The sequence below is a fragment of the Pagrus major genome, chromosome 5 (assembly GCF_040436345.1).
Source record: "Pagrus major chromosome 5, Pma_NU_1.0".
NCBI lineage: Eukaryota > Metazoa > Chordata > Actinopteri > Spariformes > Sparidae > Pagrus > Pagrus major.
In genome coordinates, this window is record NC_133219.1 from 17,383,659 (window position 1) to 17,404,647 (window position 20,989).

General features: G+C 39.1%; 1 protein-coding gene across 1 annotated transcript in view; it reads right to left on the reverse strand.

The window, feature by feature from the left end:
• Nucleotides 1–16,613: 16,613 nt before the first annotated feature.
• antxr2a (ANTXR cell adhesion molecule 2a) overlaps nt 16,614–20,989 on the reverse strand; it is an 83,438-nt gene continuing 79,062 nt past the window's right edge. The window contains exon 17 of the mRNA XM_073466852.1: nt 16,614–19,365. Within this exon, the coding sequence (XP_073322953.1) occupies nt 19,327–19,365 (39 nt within the window). The 3' untranslated portion in view covers nt 16,614–19,326. The remainder of the gene's footprint in view (nt 19,366–20,989) is intronic.

The following is a 20,989-nucleotide window of genomic DNA, read 5'->3' on the forward strand; positions in this document are numbered from 1 at the left end:
TCTGTTTAGGTTGAATTTTTTATTTCTCTTTTGTCACAACTCTGTGTTTATGCCCTGTTTAGGTTTAGGCATAAAAAAGTTTGGTAGACGTGTCAACCTTGAACTTGAAATGTTAATTGCTAACATAATGTCTTTGCAACTGGGCTGGTAGTGGTATAATCCAGTCTAGTGTAACCTAAGTAACCACCGTAAAGTTGTATTAAGACCTCTCTGACAATGTCAACTAAAGTGGGAGCTTATGAAATATAGAATTTGTGGCAGATCTGTTGTTTTAGGTTGCAGTAAATGTAACAGCACTGTCTTTTTTAAACGCTGTCCTGACTCTTCCATTTTGACTTGGTCTCAACTCGATCTCAATCCTGTTCTAACTAAGACGGACTTAATAAAGGCTTTTTGATGAGGATGTTGTTTCAAACGTTAGAAAGCATGCAGTAAAACGATTCAACTTCAACGGCTAGAAAGAGGATGCTGTTGTCTGCATCTGCACAATCATCCATAGTTAACCTCACAGTGAAATGTGATTGATATTTCCTGTGACACGAACATCAGTTTGTCGTGAGCCGCACACACCCGAACCAGAGACTGCCCCACTAAAAAAGTCTGTTTACATTATTCACTGGTATGAATAAATCACTCCCAGCTCTTGATCGTGCAGCATATGTGAGGCCTAAGTTGTGTTCATCTGCCATTCCAAACATCTGTTTAGCCGCAGCCTCTGAGGATCGCTGCTCAGTAGTGACCTAGCCTGAGCCGCTGGGACGCGAGAATGAAATATACATGACAAGTGTAGAAAAGAAAACACAGGAGTGAGTTCAGGGCGGTGGGTTATTGATGACCCTCCATCCTGGCTCAATCCTGAGCTGCTATCTCTCTTATTTTGTTTCCCACAGCGTCTCCATATTACATGATCGTTCCAGGGTCAGAGGGTCTTACATACATTTCTGATTACACTTTAATTGGCTGCATGCATGTTCCTGATCTATAGTCTTTGTACTTGTAGGTTGCTTTGAATAAATGATGCATATAAACGCTGTGTAAAACAAATGTTATCATGTAGTAGGGTATTCTTAGAAAAACTGACCAATAGATGAGGAAAAACTGTTTTACATAATTACTTTTGTTAAAAGAAGCTGCATGACACCATTATTCTCACCTTATTTCATATTACAGTCTTTTAAGCTACTGTAAAACAAAACAAGAGAAGGCAGATATGACCTGCTCTTACAGTGCATTATCCACTCATAGCAACTAAATCATGATTAGTGTGTTTTATGGTAATGTCGAGGAATTTGGTTAAGTTTAGAGAAAGACAGTCTTCTTGGTCACATATCAAACTAGTAATCTGACTAACAAGGCACAACACAGGGCATGTTGACGTCATTAACAATAAACCAAAACCACAATCTTTCCCTGAACTTAAAGGTGCCAATACCGTATGTAAGAGTTGACCACCTGTCGAATTCATACTCAAAGCAATAGGGAACAGCATATCACCAGAGTGACCGCTAACTGCTGCGAACTGTAGCTGCCTTGTTAGCTCAGTCAGCTGTGCAGCTAGCAAAGAGAGCAGAGAGAACTGGGGGAGTGTTGGTATTTACACCGCTAGCACAGGAGCTTTAAAGCCTTTTCAGACCAACCACGGATTTTCGTCCGAAAAATTTGCACAAAAACTGATTTTACAGGTTCTTAATGTACGCACACCACTGCAGAACATTTGTGCGGGGTATATCAAAATATGAGAATGAACCTTACAAAAAAACAAAACAAGAAATGATAACTTAACCAAAAAACATTCCTAAAAGAATATCAGATAAGCTTCCATATCGACCTGAACCCATGAGATAAAACTCTGTACAACAGAGCAGGATGAGATCAGGGACATGGCAGCCATCCTCCTGGCACAGTCTGCAGTGCTAATTTATCTAGATTAAGTTGTCTTGATCCTGTTCAAAGTGTGACCTCCTCCATACAGTAGCAGGTGCTGAGGCAAGTAAAATGGCCCTGGATGATTGATGCCTTTTCAATTAGTCACAATGTGAGACCTTCACATGTCACTCTCCCTTCCTTATTAATGACATGCTGTGTTAATACTGGGTGTGTTACGGAGCCTCTGAGTGAGGTTTGTAATTAATGTGCACGGCCTTAAAGACACACGCTGACTGAGGAATCATCAGATTCAGCTTCAGGTGTTTCAGTTCAGTGTTTTTTTTTTATATGAATGTACTTAATTATCTACATGTACCATCACAGAACATACACAAAGATTTAGTTATTCAGTATTAACATGTACTACACATCATTTATATGCATTTATAAATGAGTGTTTAAATGAAATGAAACCCCAGTTGTAACATTTGACTGATTGAAAAAGTTCAATCTTATCTCTCCCTGAGGCTTCTTATAATTGAGTGTACAGGAGATGTCTCTGATGCATTCGCATGAAGATGTGCGTTCAACGCCCATTACTTCATTACATGTTTTAGCCAACAGCATCCATTGTAGGCAATTTGATTTTGTTCATAATTGAAGCATGAAGCTGGTAATTTAAAAAATAATAATTCTGTATTATTATTATTAATAAATCCAATGAAAAGACCAAAACCGTGCAGCTAGTGGTCCGGACTGCTAAGTCAGAGAGGTATTAAGAGACAGGATGGGCTGGGGTTAGCTGGTTAGCATGCTAGCATGCTGACTTCATCAGATATCACAACAACACAAGACATTGTCTTTGACAAAACGGCCAAAATCTTATTTCTTCACATTCTGTTGATAATTTACTTAAAGGTCATATTGATAACATTTTTTCTTTTTCTTTTTTTTAAACAATGCATCTACAGAGCAGGCAGACAGGTGCAGAATAAAAGTATCAACTCTAAAAATGTTCCTTAAAAACATTATGATGATCGTGAATTAATAATTAAAGAACATTTGTCGGGTCCACAATGATTGTTTTGTTTACGTCTGTGTAAGAATTTGGACAGTTGGTTCCAGCTCCTAACAAGGTTTGTGAGCCAACAGCATAACGCCATTGGTATCACCTGGTATTTTTTTCTCAGCGTCAAGAGTCTTGGTTGTTGCCAGTTTGCACCTTTAAAAGAATAAAACATACAATTGATAAATTAACATATATCAACAATAAACATTGTTCTGAGTAGACTAGTTTACAGTAGTGATGAAATTAATAAAAGTGTAATGTAGACCGGGTTTGCAGTAGTAGTAATGTATATGCTTAATGAGAACCAGTTAAAGACAGTTATAAGTTATATTAATACAGAACTAATGAGCAAATTAATTGGTATGCATTTATTTATAAAGCAACATGTGCTTGCGACTGACGCGTTGCTCCTCTCATGTTTCAACAAAAGACATGTTCTACATATTTTAATCCCATCTCATGTCTGATACAGGAAGATTTCATGTATGCTTCCCAGACATTACAGTATTAATAATATACTAGAAACAGGCTAAGCCTCAGAGCTGCCTCCCTCGCGTGACTTCCGATCATCACTCCCTGCCTTAAGAAGTGCAGGAGTTAAGCTGTGTAATATGTCATCAGATTCCCCAACAGATTTTCATTTGGCCCTCATGACAACATGAGTGATCTGATAGCTATTGATCCTCCAGTGTAAGTTTGGAGGTCACATAAGTTTGGTCACGCTATCGGAGATTACAACAATATCTCCAGACAAAAAACATATAAAGGATTATAGAGGACATACACTACAAATGAGAGTACATATGTGTTCTCGTTGCATGCTGTATGTTGTTGTTTAACAGATTAAAACCCAAGAGACACCTCTGATCTCCATACAGAACTGGCTGAACTCTCTGAGAGGGCAGATAGCTTCTTAATGCAGTCAAGACTGTGGGATTTTTACTGATCTCACTGGCTAGAAACCCCTCAGACAGACTATGTGTGTTAGCCATACATTTAGTAAATGCACAATACTCAGATACTGATGTGTTTTGAAATATATAATAGTCTCCTAAAAATGTTAGGGAACAGGCCAAAGGCATTCTCTGAGCTGATGCAAGCAAACATGCACGGCCTCCTGACACAAAGTTGGATCAACCGATCATCCTGTCTGACGCGCTGGACCAGACAACACAGTGGTAGAATTTGGAAAGTGTTCATGTGGACTCCTCTGCAAACCCGTGTCCCCTCCAGTTACCCAGAAAACCCTGTTAGATGTTTCTTTACAGAACTACAATTACAACCCAGTGGCATTCAGCAACGCGCTGCTCCTCACAATCTCAAAAAACCCTTTTTAAAATCTTATAATAAAGACTTAAAGGGTGTTATTTTCCTGGTGTGAAGGGGCTTAACGACTAATCCTAATGTTTGGGCAACTGAGTCATTTGTTGCATGTTTGAGCTCGATTCAGAAGTACCAGCAAGTCAGTTAGTTTTTGAAAATGAGCTTCAGTAAGACACCCACTGTTTATGTCTTTATTCTTTCTAAGCCATGTCTTTGGACTGCAACAGTGACTGTACACACTAATACTCCACTATTACTCAGAATATGACAATATCTAGAATTTGGTACGGGCCACGTAACAGCATATTCTGTTTGGATATTCTTAATTAGGCCTTTAAAGGTCCAGTTTGTAAGATAGTTGATTGTTGAGTCTCATCCGTCAAACACTGACACTTCAGGTTGGTCTGTCGGCCACCAGGCCAGAGCATCAGTATTTGACAGGATGAGGACAAGACTCAACAATCGAGATTGAAACATGTAGGATATGCTCATATTATTTAGGTTTTAATAGGCATTCTTTGAACATACGGAGCATTCAGAATATGAATCTGAATTTGACTATTTCTTACAATATTGTTTCAGCTTTATAATGAAGGAAAAAAGGCAACATAACAAAACAAACAAATGATTCTGTTACTAGTGATTATTAATTTCTTATACAAATCGTGAAAAAATGATAATGAAGTATATGAAAAAAAAAAGCCCATATTTCTGGTTGGAAGGGGAAACACATCTACTAATAAACATTAGAAAAGACCTTGATATCAACAGGTCTTGGATATGCACAATTATCCTGACGCTAACCTTTTCAAGAAGGTGGTTGAACAAATGAAAGAGGGAGGCTGTGCTCATTAATTCGAGTATCCGCTGCTGAATGTGAACAGGAATATTAGTGAAATATTTATTTTAATTAGCCATATAAACAGCTTAAAAGGATATATTGACTTTTTTGGAATAAGGTAATGTAAACAAGAGTTTGAAAACAGACAAATTGACAAAGAGCGAGGGAAAAAGATGAACAAATGAAACACGGGTACAGAGAAAAAGGGCGGGAAAGGACAAAGACAGGAAGTGGAAAGTAAGGGTTAATTCTAAAAAATAAAGCGGGAAACACTAAACTGAAAACCAGAACCATGACAGAAGGCAAGTGATCTTTTTTTTAGTAGATGGACGTAAAGCAACAATGTGTAGAATTTGGTATCTTGAGCAATATGGCGCCCCCCACAGTCTCTGAGTGCAACAAATAAATACTTACTGTCATAAATACAAATACCAGGTCTGTAACAATTTGTCAGATGTAATGTAGGTGCTAACTACAGACACATTTTATTACATCATAACAATGTTATGTGTTGAAAACTTGTATGTTGAAGTAAACATGTATGTAATGCTGTGATCCTACCCTCTCACTGAAGTTACATAGTGATATGAGGATGGAGTGGCTGAGACAGAGACACCATTCACCCTATTACAAAACACTGTACCATCAACATGATTCTGAAGCTGATATTTTAAAGCAAAAAGTTACATAATGTTGCTTAAATGTAATGATTTCAAATGTTAGGAAAGGCACCTGATACTCTACTTGATGTCTGCTGCTTTTGGGCAAACTGGCAAAAGTAAAACAACTTTATTCTTTCTGAATAATCTGACAGTTGTAGTACCTCCTCCACAATAACTCGAGGAGACATAGTGATACTGCTGGTGTCAGATCTTCACACAGTACGATATAGTGAAGGCTTCATATCACTGACTGTGTGTCTTCCAGCAGAGACGGGGGCATGTGAGGGTTTGGTGGTGAAACGAGTGGTGGGTTGTGGATGAGGTCAACCTGCGCCCAGGGGCTTCCTCAGGTGAGAACATGTCAGGGGAATCTAGTGCTGGAGACGGATTTCTTCACCAGAGAGCTATACGGACCCCCGGGGGGCCACTCTCACTTTATCTTAATGTCATTCTCTTTCAGCCATCCAGGCGGATGAGATGATTGAGGCTGTCCCAGCCAATTGTCCGAAAAGGATTTGATAGAAGTGCAAGTCAATGAGGAGGAGAAATATGCAATAATATGCAGGCAGAGGAAACTATTCAGTCAGTGGGAGTGTGACGGTGGGATGGTAGAGAATTGTAAAGAGATGTTTGCCTCTAAATCCTACACACTGGACCTTTAAATTCTATGTGTAAACTGATCTCAAAGATAGACAATAGGTGGAGGATCGGTGTGTGAGTGAATTAGCATGCTTTCTTTATTTATCATACCTTACGTCTACATTTCACTCACTTCTGCGCATGCATGCTTGTAGGAAAAATGTCACAAAAAACATAGATTTTCTTTATTTTTAGTCTAACCGGGTGATGGATAGCTGAAGAAAAATCCAATATTTTCATATTTATCTATGTTTTCAAGTCCTCTGTAACTATTTCCAGAAAATCTGGTGGTCCGGGGGAGCTTGCCTGCAAAACAGGATAATCATGAGGATAATCTCAATTATTAATAGGATGGTACAAATATGATTCACTGACCGATTGTTTGGACACATGACGGCGCTGAAGCAAAACAAAGGCAGGCCAGTGGGGTTAGAGGAGGAAGCAGCCAGGGAATTATCATGTATGTGTTGTACATGATCAATCTGGGATCAACAGTGTGATTTGTTTGGGCATTTTTGGCTCCGCAACTCGCACTCTATTGGTGGATTGTTATGTTGTTGATCTGGGAATTTGACCTCGACGTGTGTGATTTAAAGTACTTTCCGCGGATTTTAGGATCAGTCATACGCCTGAGATGTTGACTTAAATGTGAAATTGAATTGTTTCATCTATACATTGTGAAGAAAGAATACATACCGCAAAACGGGAGTGAAATTCAGTATCAGCACTCTTCACCACACACTTCAGATGGTAGCACCCAACATCCTGCCAGCCTCATGAATAAATTATTTCACTCCTCACTGCCAAACTGTGCTACAATGAGCTAGACTGTATTTTTGCCATTTAAATTTCTGAGCCCATTTTCATGCAAATGGGAAATTTATTGTCACAAACCGTGTAACGCTGGCAGTAACACCTTATCTTAATGAATATCAAGTGCGGCTGTATTTCCCTGCTGCAATAGCTCACTAATCAAGTTTTAGTTGGAATGTGATTCATAAACGGACGATTCATGGCCCCTCGACTTACACTTAGACTCTGCGGCCTATTCCACTGTGTTATAAGGATTGATGAAGTCATCCATCAGATTGATCGCCAGCATTCTACCAAATGAAAATGATTATCGAATTACTGTGGCCGAGCCGTTAAAGGACCCCCGGACTCGTAAAACTCGGAAGTTAGAGCTTCTCTGAACCCACTCAATTAAAAAGTACGAGGTAATCGCTTATACATGCTGTTAGTTTGAGTTATGGTGGTTAGCACAGTCTCTCGTCACTGGTGCTCCTAAGTCTACTGTGCAATTACTTAAGAAATGATACATTAAACCTTTAAAAAGTATCGAAGGTTTAAGTTCAGATGACCTTTAGAAAGTGCAGTAAAGTTAAATAGAAAGTTGGACTGCGAGGGTTTTCTATTAAAACCGCTCAGTTGCTGGTGCAATGCATAATCCTTAAGCCTCCCTCCACCGTCAGTAGCGTGACATGAATTCTTTGTCCATAAGCCAAATATTGATATTAATCAAAACCTGAAAATGAATTAAGCCTCTTTACGTCTTTATCGACTTGTTTTTGACCTTTCACACCATAATAACATCCAGTGCACACAGTAGGCTTATTGTTTCCTGTTGGCCTCCAACAGACTCGAATGTCGGATGTAAAGACAGAGAATAATAATGTTCAGCTTCAACAGTAAGGCTTAATGTAAAGGACAGTTTTTAATCCATGTTTAAACAAAACAACCTTTTTCTCCACTTCCTAACAGGATATTTGTCAACATTTTTTTTTCTCTATCTACAATATCTGCATCAACTGCAGGGTCAGGAAAATGCTACTGCTACGGTAACAAATACAACTAAAAGACAAAAACAAAGAAAATCCTCTGTTAATATGAAAGTCAGATATGCTACATGCAACTACAGAACACCTCAACCTCCTTTATATTACTAAATTAAAGAAAATAAAACAAACTCAACCTGCCGTCACTTCAGAATTGATTGACAGGCCTGATAACAGAGAGGCTAAGACCGCACAAGCTTAATTGTTAATATTTATGTAATGCTTCCAAAGGTTTTGTTGTTGATGAGAAATGTTTGCTAATACAACAAATAAAATCTTTTTTTTTTTTTCCAGTTACCATCGTATTATAGTATTATTACCAGACAAAATGTTTGAGGAAAAAAAAGGTCCAGTTACTTTCTTTAACCAGATGTTGAAAAGTGAATCAAACTTTTACTATTATTGGTACAAACAAAATAGGCTACGTGCATGTAACAATCTACAAAAACAATAGTGAAAAATGAACCCTGATTTAGAATTTTGAAGCTACTACAGCCAACATCCAAGAAATCCTTCATATGAAAAGGAATAATTAAAAGTAAAAAATCCAACCAACCAAAAATCAGCCCACTGTGGTCAGTGGTGCTGTTTTACCTGTTTCCTGTCACATTTATTCACCTGTGAAGTCTAAAATCAAACCTAGATTTTCACCCTCCCATCGCAGGTTTGTTTCTCTACAAATCACCAGATTTCCTGTTAAAATCTGGTGATTTGGTTCAGTTTTGGTGGTTATTTGGATTTGGTGGTTAAATTCTCCTAGTTGAAACAACTTGTTGAGTGTGATTACATTTGTTTTTATAAAGGTCAACACATATACACCATGTAACACAAATACAATACAAAGTGCGCTATCTAATGTTTATCCTGTTTTGCCTTAATTATTATTATTTAAGTCACAAACTAATAGCATCTAATAAAATCTCCCCAGTGTCTCCATTAATATTTTGCATATAAAAATATTATTATTAAAAAAATTCAATCATCCTGTTACCCTAAACAATTTGCTGTGCTTCAGTATGAACCAATACCCTCTGCATATTTGTTGTTAGCCTCTAACAAGATATATAATCAACTTTATTAAATCTTCAAAGTTACAAGGAAACAATCCGACCAAAATATTAGACACGTTCGAATCTAACTTGAACACAACAGCAAATGGTACAGCAGTATGGAACCACCTCAGGATGAATTCAAATATTTTTCAGACATATTTTCAAAACAAAAGCATTCCTCCTCACGTATGCAAACTAAGCTTTTAAGTCCTGTTTTTGGTTAACAATCAAAATGATGTCTCTGCATCAAGGAATTTCTCACCTTTTGTCAATAAACATGCTTTCTCTAAAATAAGAGCTTTAGTGCTAACCACAGTGATGATTGGCCCACATGTAATACTCTCGATTTCAGAGAGGGGAACAACAACAACAGTAATTCCCTGAAGGCTTTTGTCCCTTTGTTTGTGACAGCTACTTCAATTACCACCATATGACACTGGGGACAAGGTGACAAACATGTTGTTCTCTGTGTGCACATGAAATTGTTTGTTTGCTCTAACAAACCAGCAGGTTGAGCTAATACCTCGCAGCCTTTGCTAGATTAGACTATTTGGGAGGTGTCAATCAGCAGCCCTGCCTTCTACCTTTGAACGGTCACTGACCTGTGGACCAATAGAAGAGCAGGGAGGGGACATCACCCTCCACCTTTCCCCCCTTCACTCTCTCTGTCTCCCTGTCCTTCTCTCCCTTCATTCACTGAGGATCAAGCCTCCATAATCCCTGGATTTTATATCCACCAAAACAGCTTGGGCCCATCAGCAAATTGCGATGGCATATGGTATAGGTTTATGATTCATCTGGCACATGCATAGCAATGAGAGCCTCATCATCCGTGGGCAAACACCAGGAAAATATCGTAATGTTAAATGATGCCAGCCATGGAGAGAAGTGGCACCGGGCGTGTGGGAGGGCTGTGTTTGTTCGGCCCAGCGAGCGCGGCAGCTGAGGTTGTAAACAGCGTTTCGGATCTGTCGTCCCTCCTGCGGTCCGGGCTAGATTAGGGACCGGCGCTGGGCGTGGACCCTCCGAGAAGAATTTGCGCAGGGAGGAGAGGATGGAGAGACAGGGAGGGAGAAAGAGACAGGCACCAAACCCCAAAACACCAGAGTTTCATCAGCTATGTAAACATTTTGGTTCTAGTTTGAGAAAAAGTTTTACATCAAAATGCAATTAAATTGATTTAAGATTAAATGAAGTGTTTTTACAGGCCCATAGTATAAAACAACCATTATATAAAAGGTCAAAGGTCAATAAAGTCAATTTGACTTGCTGTAGTATATTCTGTATGTATGTAATGAAATAAATAGATTTTTTACTTGTATGTCTTGTAGTATAATAATGTAGCACTGGAATAGCTAATATAACAGTAACTCTTCCTTAAAGCTGGTTATAAGATATATTTTCTACATACATCTCTATTAAATGCAAAAAAGAGTCCCAAGTCAACTCAGCTGTCATTCCTGAGTTTCTCTCTGCTTGTTCACCCACAGACATAATCCACAACATTAGCACCATTTCCAAACATCTGCTGGAGAAGTCAGAAGCGATCTGCTGCCTCCTCTGCCCGTGCCTCGTTGGAAATGTGACATGATTACATACAAACACCTCCAGCCAAAGTTTCCCTCTGCCTTCATTAAAGGGCGACGCAGAGTGCTGCCGGCAAGGTGACTCGACCCGGCTTCGCCACGGCTCCACCCCCGCCAGGGCCGGCACGGGCTCACTGGGCCCCCACGCGATTGGCTCAGAGGGCCTTCCGTCAGCCGCCGCGCCGGGTCAATATGGGTTCAGACGCAGAGCAGAAGCGACCGCGGCTGCCCGCCTGGATCTGCTGCTCGGAGAAGGCCTGCCATGAGCTGACAGTCAGTATGTTGGAGGTTTATCATTAGCAGGCTCCAGACGGCCCACCGACCCCTCCGGCCGGACAGGTGATCTCGCTCGGCCGTCTGACTCAACATATGCCCCCGCGGAGCTTCAACACACATATTGTGCCATCATTATTTCATACCTAGCAGGAGCATCTCTGAGCGCAGCCCAGATTTAGGTGCAAAAGCAGGTTGCTGTGGACAGAATTATAGCAGTAGGTGGGAGAGGGAAGCAAAGTGCAAAAATGTCATCTGCAGCCTTTTGCATGTGCTGACCATCCTTTCATGTGAGCACGTAAAGATAATATTCATCATTAAATTATTTCAAAGGAAATTATTTTTAAAAACTAGATTCCAAATATGAACTTCCTCTAGACAATCTTTTAGTTGTTCCAATGGCAGAACCAAAAACTTTTGGTTTTTAATGGTCCAATATCCATTTCAGAATACAGAATGATATACTAGTCTGTAACTATGCACATGCGTACACATGACAACACAACACGAGTCTCACACAACATCACTGTGGTCTTGAGTGACCCCATTTTTTAACAGGTTATAGTAACTGTATTGGAATACATTTTTAAAGTTACCTCCCCAACACTGTTACTAATGCACTGATATTCAAGCAGAATCTGAATTTTGTAGCTGGGTGAGAATATAATTTTTTACTACTTAACAGACAACCGGATCAGGCTGTGGATTATTTGTAACTTTTTGGTATTACTGCTGATTCCATGTAATGCTTTTTTGATGGCCTACTTTCAGAAAAAGAAACATGTTCTAAAAAAGCCCTCTTATAATTAAACATGAGGAGCCAAAGTTTGTAAATGTTTAATGTTGTTTAACCAAAACAACTGTACGGGTCAAGAAATTGGCAAAAATTGAAAAAGAACAACTGATTTAAATCAGTAACTATCTGAACCATCTGATCAAAGACCACAGACATGACCTGATATTTACGGCCAACTTTGGGTAATTAGAAGTTTTGATAATCAGTGCTTCAGACACATTTTGTTCAGTACCAATACTAATCTTTATATGGCAAGTGAGCAGATGTATTTGAGAGGTATAGGCTTTTCATTTTTATGTTTTTCATCCATTAATTGCAGTGGACTATAGTGGTAGAAAGTCCGGTACTTCAGTAGAAGACTGTTATCTAAGTAGGTTTTAAAGCCTTTGGAGAGACAAATCTTAATGTCTCATGGTTCATTGTGATCATGTTTTTCCTGGAGTGCACACAACAGCCTAAATCTTGCGTATAATATGATTGGACTTCTATTTCATATACATATGTGGCTTTCCACTTCCCTGCTGCTCTCTTGAAATAACTGTATACCATGAATAACATACAGTCTAATCATCTTACAGGAGTCCTAAATCTTTATCAGCGTATATAGTATATTGGGCTTTAAAAATTCACAGGGAGCTCACAGAAAAGAGCATCAACATAAAGCTCTGAAATCCCGAACCGTCGAGCTCTCCTAATCCCCCCACCTGCATTTTCCACAGCCGTCGCTGAACAGCAGCCCTCCATATCGCCTGAGAAGGGGATTTAGTTGTAATGCTCTCGGAAATACAATGCATAAAATCAAGTGTCAACTCTAACAAGCTGTTCTTAAGGCGGATGGGCTGCCCTCTGGATCTGACAGGGTCCGGGCTCAGTCTTTGAAAGGTTAGCGGCCGTCCAGAGTCACAGCATTTGATCCCACAGTTACCCAAATTTCAGAGACAACTGTGCAAATCGGGATAACCTGGGAAGCCAGACGGGTTTTCGGGGGGCAACAGCTGCTTAAGTCCGTTCAGTGCCTGCCAGAGAAACTTTATCAGGGGAAGTGGAGGTTGATATTTTATGGCAGCTAAGCCCCCTCCATCAAATTGCGAAAACAGAACCTTGTGGCACAGCTCAGGATGGATTTAGGAGTTTGCTCTGTGTTTTCTTGGCTGTGAGTGTTAATATAAAAATAGAAGAATGCAAAGACCTTCGGATGCTGCTGTCCTCATGTGCCACTTTTATTCCAACCATTATGTTAGACTTGGGATCAACCGAATACAATGGTGAACTATTTTCTTCTCTGAATCTGAAAATTCTGATTTTAAAAGCCACAAATTGCTGCAGCGAGGCCTAATGTGTGAGTTGATGCGAATATCCTCAACTATAGCCACAAAATCATCTTTAAAATTGATTTCTATTCTCGTGTTCATGTTTCTGTTTTGTATCGTATTTGTGAATTTCTTTCCTGCTGAATTCGAGAATATTTGCAGCGTCTAAGCTTCTTTCAACACATGACATCTTTTGGGTAATTCAGCCGCTTTATTCTCCTTTCAGATGTCTTTTCATCTCCAAACTATTTTGTTTGTTCACGTATGGCAGTGTGTCGCTATGCACTGAGCCCGTTTACATATCGTGCGATGTATAAGCTTGAATGACAGCATGGTATATGAGCAGGCTCCAGTGTGAAATAATGGCTCTTCATTTAAAAGCATATTTGTCACAAAGAGTGTTAGCAGACTGGAGAAAGTCTGTGTTACTGGCATTGGAATAATTTTAAAGGAGCTAAATTAAGTTATTTTTTTCAGAATTTCTTCTGGTTTTGCTGCTCGCTCACTTTGTCTTTTGTTTCAGCCAATTTGTCCTTTTTGCTACTGAGTGAATGCATTGACCTTTGTTTTAGATACTCCGCAGACAATCTTATTTCATAAACCTAAAGAGACAGAAAAAAGTTCATACGTACGGTCACTTACAAATAACAAATCTGAAGTTAAAAATGGCAGCATACAGAGTGCACTAATGAAGATAATTTAGACATGCTTGTAGTGTCCTCTAAACTCTATTTTTGAATTAATTGTTTAAATGTTGATATTTGAATGCAGAATTATTGCTGTAGGAATCAGCACTGGTACTGTAAATATATAAAGTTCATCTTTTACAAGAAAAAAAGTCAAAATCAATTTAACAACGGTGGCATGAGATTAAATACATGTACACACACATATATATACACACACACATACATACATAAATACATATATATACAGTATATATATGTTTTTTTATTTTCCTGTTAGTGACTGAATCTTAGGGTTGAACTTCTATCATTCATGAAGACCAACTTCTGCTAACAGTGTTGTCAGTAACACAAAGAAGACCGACGAAACTGTGGAGGAAAGAATAAATAAGAAAAGACGGGACATGTGCTGTCTGGACATTGGTCGCGCAACAGACTTCAGTCTAGAAACGTCATATTTAGCAGGAAGATTACTAAACTCAGATTACCACAAGTGTTTCCTTCAGCCGGCTGTGTTTGAAGCAACCCAGCCTGTAGCTGCTGCTGCTGTCGCTAATCATAAACACAACAGTAAACAGAGCAGATAAGCAGATATTTTGATAAAGCAGTTTATAAATCTCTGTGATTTAAACACTTGGTACTTCGTGTCTCCAATAGCTGGTTCTGGTGTTTTTTTAAAAGCTGTGTGAACTGGTCAGCTGAGAGCAGTAATCAGCTTATGGTGATGATTCAGTTAGCGTAGAGCCATACTGTCTGTGGATCAGAGTGACACATGGAGGATGTATTTAGTCCAATTTATACAGAATCAGTAGTTCAAGCTTAGGAAACCTTGAATACACAGTGAGTCAGTCGTTTTTTAAGGGTTTGTTGGTTTCCTGCAGCTGAGTGAAATATTTGTACTCAAGACGTCAGTGAGCTAACAGATGAGAGGCACAGCTGATACAAAGTCAATGCATTTGTGTCTGAAGTGGGGCTGCACTAACTATGTTTTATTATCTTTTAATATGTGTTTGTAGTTTTTTGATTCATTGATTGTTCAGTCAACAGTTAGGGTTAATATTGTAATATTTAGTTTATAATAACATGAAGATATGTGATAGAGAAAAGATACCAATCCTCATAATAGAAAGGCTCAAACCAAAAAGCCAAAAGTCATTTGTATTTGATATATAACTTAAAAAACAAACCAAAAAAAGATACTTTTACTCACAATTAGTCTTGTTAATTTTTTATTTAATCAGATAATTCCATACTTTCTTTTTAATTTTCCTGTACGGCAGTGTTTAGATCGTAATTAACTATTAAGTTTAATTAAGTTTTACTGTAAATATGATAGGTAACAAATATTGTTTTTAATGCTTTTATACGTTTTCCTGTGTTTAGCAAACATTTTGCTGAATGTTTTCTTATTTGTTGTTTTTAATTACATGTACAGCCCTTTGAGGCATGCTTTGAATCTCATTTCATATTTGAGCCTGACATTGAGCTGTAATAAACTTTGACTTGTGTTCTTTTGTCAAATGTTAAACGGTGTGAACAGATGAAGATCAGGGTCACATACTTTGGCCATTAAAGGTGGTGACCATTAGAGAAACCTTGTTATAGTGGAAAAACTATTCTTTTTTTCATTTTGATGTATTAGTGTATCTGGTTGTGAGTCAACACAAACATAAGAAACAATCTGAATATGAACACTTGATTTCTTTGAAGTCCTTAAATGATGTGAAACTGTAACTTAAGTTAAACTGTGACTCTCTAACTAAGACAGAGGCGGTATCTAACTGAGTATACATAGTTACAGAAGGTACTTATTAGTACTTAATATTATTACTACCTGTCACCTGGTCTTTTTTTTTACCATGTGGGGTTTTAGAAGAAAAGCGTGTTTATGTTCAGCAATGTAAGTGATGTAAAAAGGATCATTTTAATGAGCAAATGTGATCATTGTCATGCTTTCAAGTGAACTGTCCATTACTGCTTATGTATTCCTCACAGTAACAGCTTTACATGACTGACCGATTTTAAAACACAACTTTTAGAGGCTGAAATGATTGCATCGATGGTGAATGATTGATTTTGATTTACAACCTTCATGAGAGGAGAGTTCAGCCTAGAGAGATGGATCTGTGACATCTACACCTCAAACAAGGAGGCATCACTTTCCCTCTCTCACTTCCAATATAGAGGAGGGGTTATCGCATGTATACAAACACACTGACCCACACACACATACATACACACACCTCCGCTGGCATCTTGTCACAGCATGCAAACGTGGACAAAGCAGAAGGTGTACGAGCGCATATTTTTACTAAATGCAAGACCTCATTTTTGGGGCGTTGAAGACCTTGGAGGGATTCTGAATGTGTGTGTGTGTGTGTGTGTGTGTGTGTGTGTGTGTGTGTGTGTGTGTGTGTGTGTGTGTGTGTGTGTGTGTGTGTGTGTGTGTGTGATGCCTCCGGTGACTGACTTCACAGGGGGAGAGGCTGCACACTGTCCACTCCTCTGTCCACACACACTCTGTATAATCACGTTCCCTGTCGGGCCCTATAAATCTGCAAGGGCCCAATTAAAGATAGCCTTTAGCATGTCCACCCCTACCAGCACACACACACCCACACACACACACAAACACACACACGCGTATTATAAAGAAAGAAAAAACAAAAACACTGTTCGCTTTTCATTGAATGTATATTTGACACAACAGACTGCAGTGTAAAACAGAAATTGTTTGACTGAAAATAAAAACAGTGTAAAACTCGTGAAAAAAAAGCTCTGCTGAAAAAGATATTTTTGGTATTTTGGTGGCAAATCAGACTCGTATGTGCAGCTTATGTGATTTGAACCTGGACTTAAAGGTGCTACGTGAATATAAAAAGGCAGCAAGAAAGACACAAACTGTACAATTTTAAAAATCATTCGAAGATAAATTACAATTATTGCACCCTAAATGAGCTGATAGTAATGTACTAAGCAGAAGGTAGTGCATGCAAATCAAATCAAATCAAAAAATTTGACAGAAATGTTGCTAAAAAATGAAGATACATCAGCAATTGTGGTGATCTAAAATTTTAAAGCTATAGTTGCATTTTGAATTGACGAAGTTGAAAAACTTATTCAAAGTGAATCAATGGTTTAAAATAGCCAAAGTCAACATTTTTTTTTTACTTTTGGTGTTTGCCTGACATTAGATAACCTCATTAAACAAGTGCAGAAATACAAAAATACTTTCTTTTTTGCATCAAAGGCATCAATTTACAAGAAGGCACAAGGAAATTCAATAGTAATCTTTTTCTTATAGAAATGAACACCACTGTGTGTGATGATGTGTGGAGAGGACGCAGAGGGGACATATGACGTGTGTTTAGCAGGGCGGCTCGTGTTGTGACTGCTATGTAAATATCTCATTAGTTCGGGTTAATAACATTCCTGTGCTCTTGGTTGTAACATAAAAAAGACAAGATCTAAGTGCTAAAATTTCCTCGTTCACCGTCCGTCCAGCAAGAGGCTGATGAGCCTATTAAATGTCAGCCTGCAAAATTATGCAAGAGGCTAAAAGCGTTTAAGTCGGACATAAATACCAGCACACCCCGAGGATTTGATTTGGAATTATTTATGTCCCTCAGATCGGGACGAACAGGAAACAAAAGAATAATTAGACTGGCGTGCTGCGCGCCGCCCGTCTTGCACGCTCTCGTGCCCACCGAATGTGAGACGCTCACCCATTCCCCCTCAAACTTGATGGTTGTTGAACTTATTTTTAGTGTCATTTGATAAGCTTCCCTGCTTGCACAGAGACATCCCACTGACCCAGCCACTGGTCATTGTCTATACCGCTTCCCGTCAAAGCCGGCGCGCTTTGTCAGGTTTCGACTCGAATATCCATTTTGCATCTGAAGTACGGTATCCGAAGTGACTGGATCATTCGAGCCTTTTTCTTCAGCTGCTGCCCCCTTTCCTCCCCCACAGTGTTTCCGCTCACACTAACATCATTTGGGATTGGCGTCATGACAGCGCGCTTGAGATATCCACCATATATTTAAGTATATATCCCCTGCTTTTTGGGGTGAGGGAGTTGGGGGGTGGAGGGGTGGACATAATTTCTGGAAATGAACAATACTTATCCGTCCATCGCATCCGTTCCTTTAGGTTTACGTTTTGGACGTGTCGCACCGTCACCGTCGCGCGGTGTCCTCTTTTTTCCTGTGAATAACGCAGTAATAGGTCATTCAATGTCAAAAGGCATAAAAAAGAGACAGCCAAGTCTTCACAGGCTGCTGCTTGCTGTTGCCTTTAATTATTTTAATTAAACTTTGATATTCTGGTGCTGAAAGAACTAGTGAGTTGTGACGCAGCCGGAGAGCCCTTGGAGGATTGAGACGGTGGGCAGAGGAGCGTCGACGCGGCTGTATCTATATCTTAAAAGTCTTAACTGATAGGCCTGTTTATGGGCTGTGATGTGCTACGCCTTGCTGAGCAGAGAGCAGACTGCGCTGAAAACAGGGGCAAAAAACACCAAGCGCCATGTCAAGGTCTTAAAGGCATCAATCCCTCAAACCTAGCTGGAGATCATCGTGGTCAGGAGGCTGTCCTGCGGTCGAATAACGCTCTATTAATTTTCTTGTCCCCAGTGCATAATGAAAGGAAGGTGTCTTTAAAAAAAAAAAAAAAACTAAAGGCAAAGTCTTGATGCCTTCCAATACCTTGGGGCATCCTGTCTACAATTTGTCATGCGTGTGCACTTCTCAGTGTTAAAATGACAAGATAAGCCAGTCAAAGGGCAGCCGCCAGGCATCCAGCTCTGCGGAAGTTGGAGAGGATTCGTGATGAGACATTGCCAAAAGGCAACGGACTTCTGCACTTGTGAGGCCCACTGGGATTATTCCGACTTCGACGCCAAAGGCAAACAGCCCCTTTCTCCATGTTTTTTTTTTCTTTCTTTTTTTTTTCATTTTCTCTTTTTAGATAGCTTCCGTCTGTGTCCATGAAATGAGTTTTTTTTTTTCACAGAAGGCACAATATGGTCAGAATATGTTAAGCCTTTGGTGTGCACGAAAAGCTAACCGACTCTGAGTGCTAAGTTCTGGGGCGCCCTGTGCTTCTGGTCGACTTTTTTTTTTTTTTTTTCTTAATTAACAAAATATTTGGTAATGGAAAAAGGCAGCAAATAATTTAATGAATAAGAGTTAATATAAACATTTCACCCTGTGTGCTTCAAAGGGCGAAGGGCAGAGAACCAGTAGGGAAACTTTGTGCAGAAAGTAGAGCGGAGTGAGCAGATAGTGGTTTCAGCTGAAGGATTACAGATTTTCAAAAAAACCTGAAATTCTCCTCTTGTCCACAGCGATCAGCACATGTTGGGTTTCACACAGTCGTCCTTCTCTTCTACTGATGCTGCACACGGCTGAAATTAATACACCGACCCTGAAAGCGCAAAAAAAATAAATAAAAAAAATTAGAACTTTCATAATTAAGAACCATCTTATACTTTACTGCAGTTTTTCAAGTACTTTTTGTCCTTCATATTGAGCATCTCTAATCATTTTCTTATCATCTCATTTACATAAAAAAACTACTTTAAACAATACACATTAAAATATGTCCAAATGTGATAATGATGACAATAGAAAGGTTAAAGTAAAAATAAATAAAAATATTGATGTATATATATATATATATATTTATATATATATATATATATATATATATATACACATATATATACACACATATATATATATATATGTGTGTGTGTGTGTGTGTGTATGAATGTATATATTATTATTATTATTATTATTATTATTATTATTATTATTATGAGTAAATTTCTTCTGATACATGCCAATACATCAAGAAAGCACAGCAAGGGAGGTGATATTCAGTAAGTGTAATAATAACAAGTAGTCATACAGATGTAATAAAGACAAAGCATAGAGTAAACACAGATAAATTCATGACAGTATCATTTAAGGACAAATAAAGTTCATCAATACCCCAATGAGCAGAAATTGTATTCAAATACAAGAAAAAGCATCAATTGGTGAACCAGCAGCAGACATTCCTGTTCCCCCACCACACTGAGAATATTGACCAAAAAAGGCATCTTACTGTAGCCCCTCTGTGCATGGTCTCACCCAACATGTGTATGTGTGTGTGTGTGTGTGTGTGTGTGTGTGTGTGTGTGTGTGTGTGTGTGTGTGTGTGTGTCCAGGCAGCTGTCTCAGCCTCTCAGTGCAGCAGCAGCAGCCTGTTCACCGACAGTAGGCCGACTGGCACCAAGAGGGAGCTCTCGCACAGCGAATCCTCAACAGCCAGCAGGCCTCCGACCTCACACTCACACACAACTCTGACTCTCTGTACCTCCGTCAGTGTGTTTACATGTGCTTACTGTAACCTCATTACAACATCGTAAAGGTAGTCATTAACCCTTGTTGGAAATTTGTCCTCTGCATCCTTTGACTAGTTATAAATATTTACTGGGCAGCATCAGCGTTGCAAACAAGGACTAACTCATATCTGAAAACAGTGTCTGGGTCAAGCCATAGCAGGATTATTCCTAAAGGATAGGTCCAACAGAAAATATAAAACCTCACAATTTCTAACTTCATAGTAATATCAATCCATGCACATGACCGGTGCAATGAAGGTGATTGGAATTTTGTTTGCAATACTCAAAGCAGTGAAAAATGACTCAACACGTACAACACAAACAATGTCTCAGCTGTGACTGATGATCCACAGACCTCACTGTAAACTGTTTTTACTGGGACAATTTCTTGGTTAAAAAGTAGTTCTTTAAAAGTCTTCTTCTTCTTCTTTAAAATACAACAAGAGTGTCCTTGAGGAAAGCCATGCAATCATGCGCAAAAGCTCAAAAACAAAAAGCCTCCAATCAGCTTCAAAGTCAGGACCTTCTGGCTGCAAGTGTGAAGCTGTGAGACTCTGAGCAGGTTAAAAGATTAAATACACAACGTTAACAGAGCCACATTTTTTGGCCACGTGGATGCATGCCTGAATTACTACCTGCTGTCGAAGACTTGAGACAGAG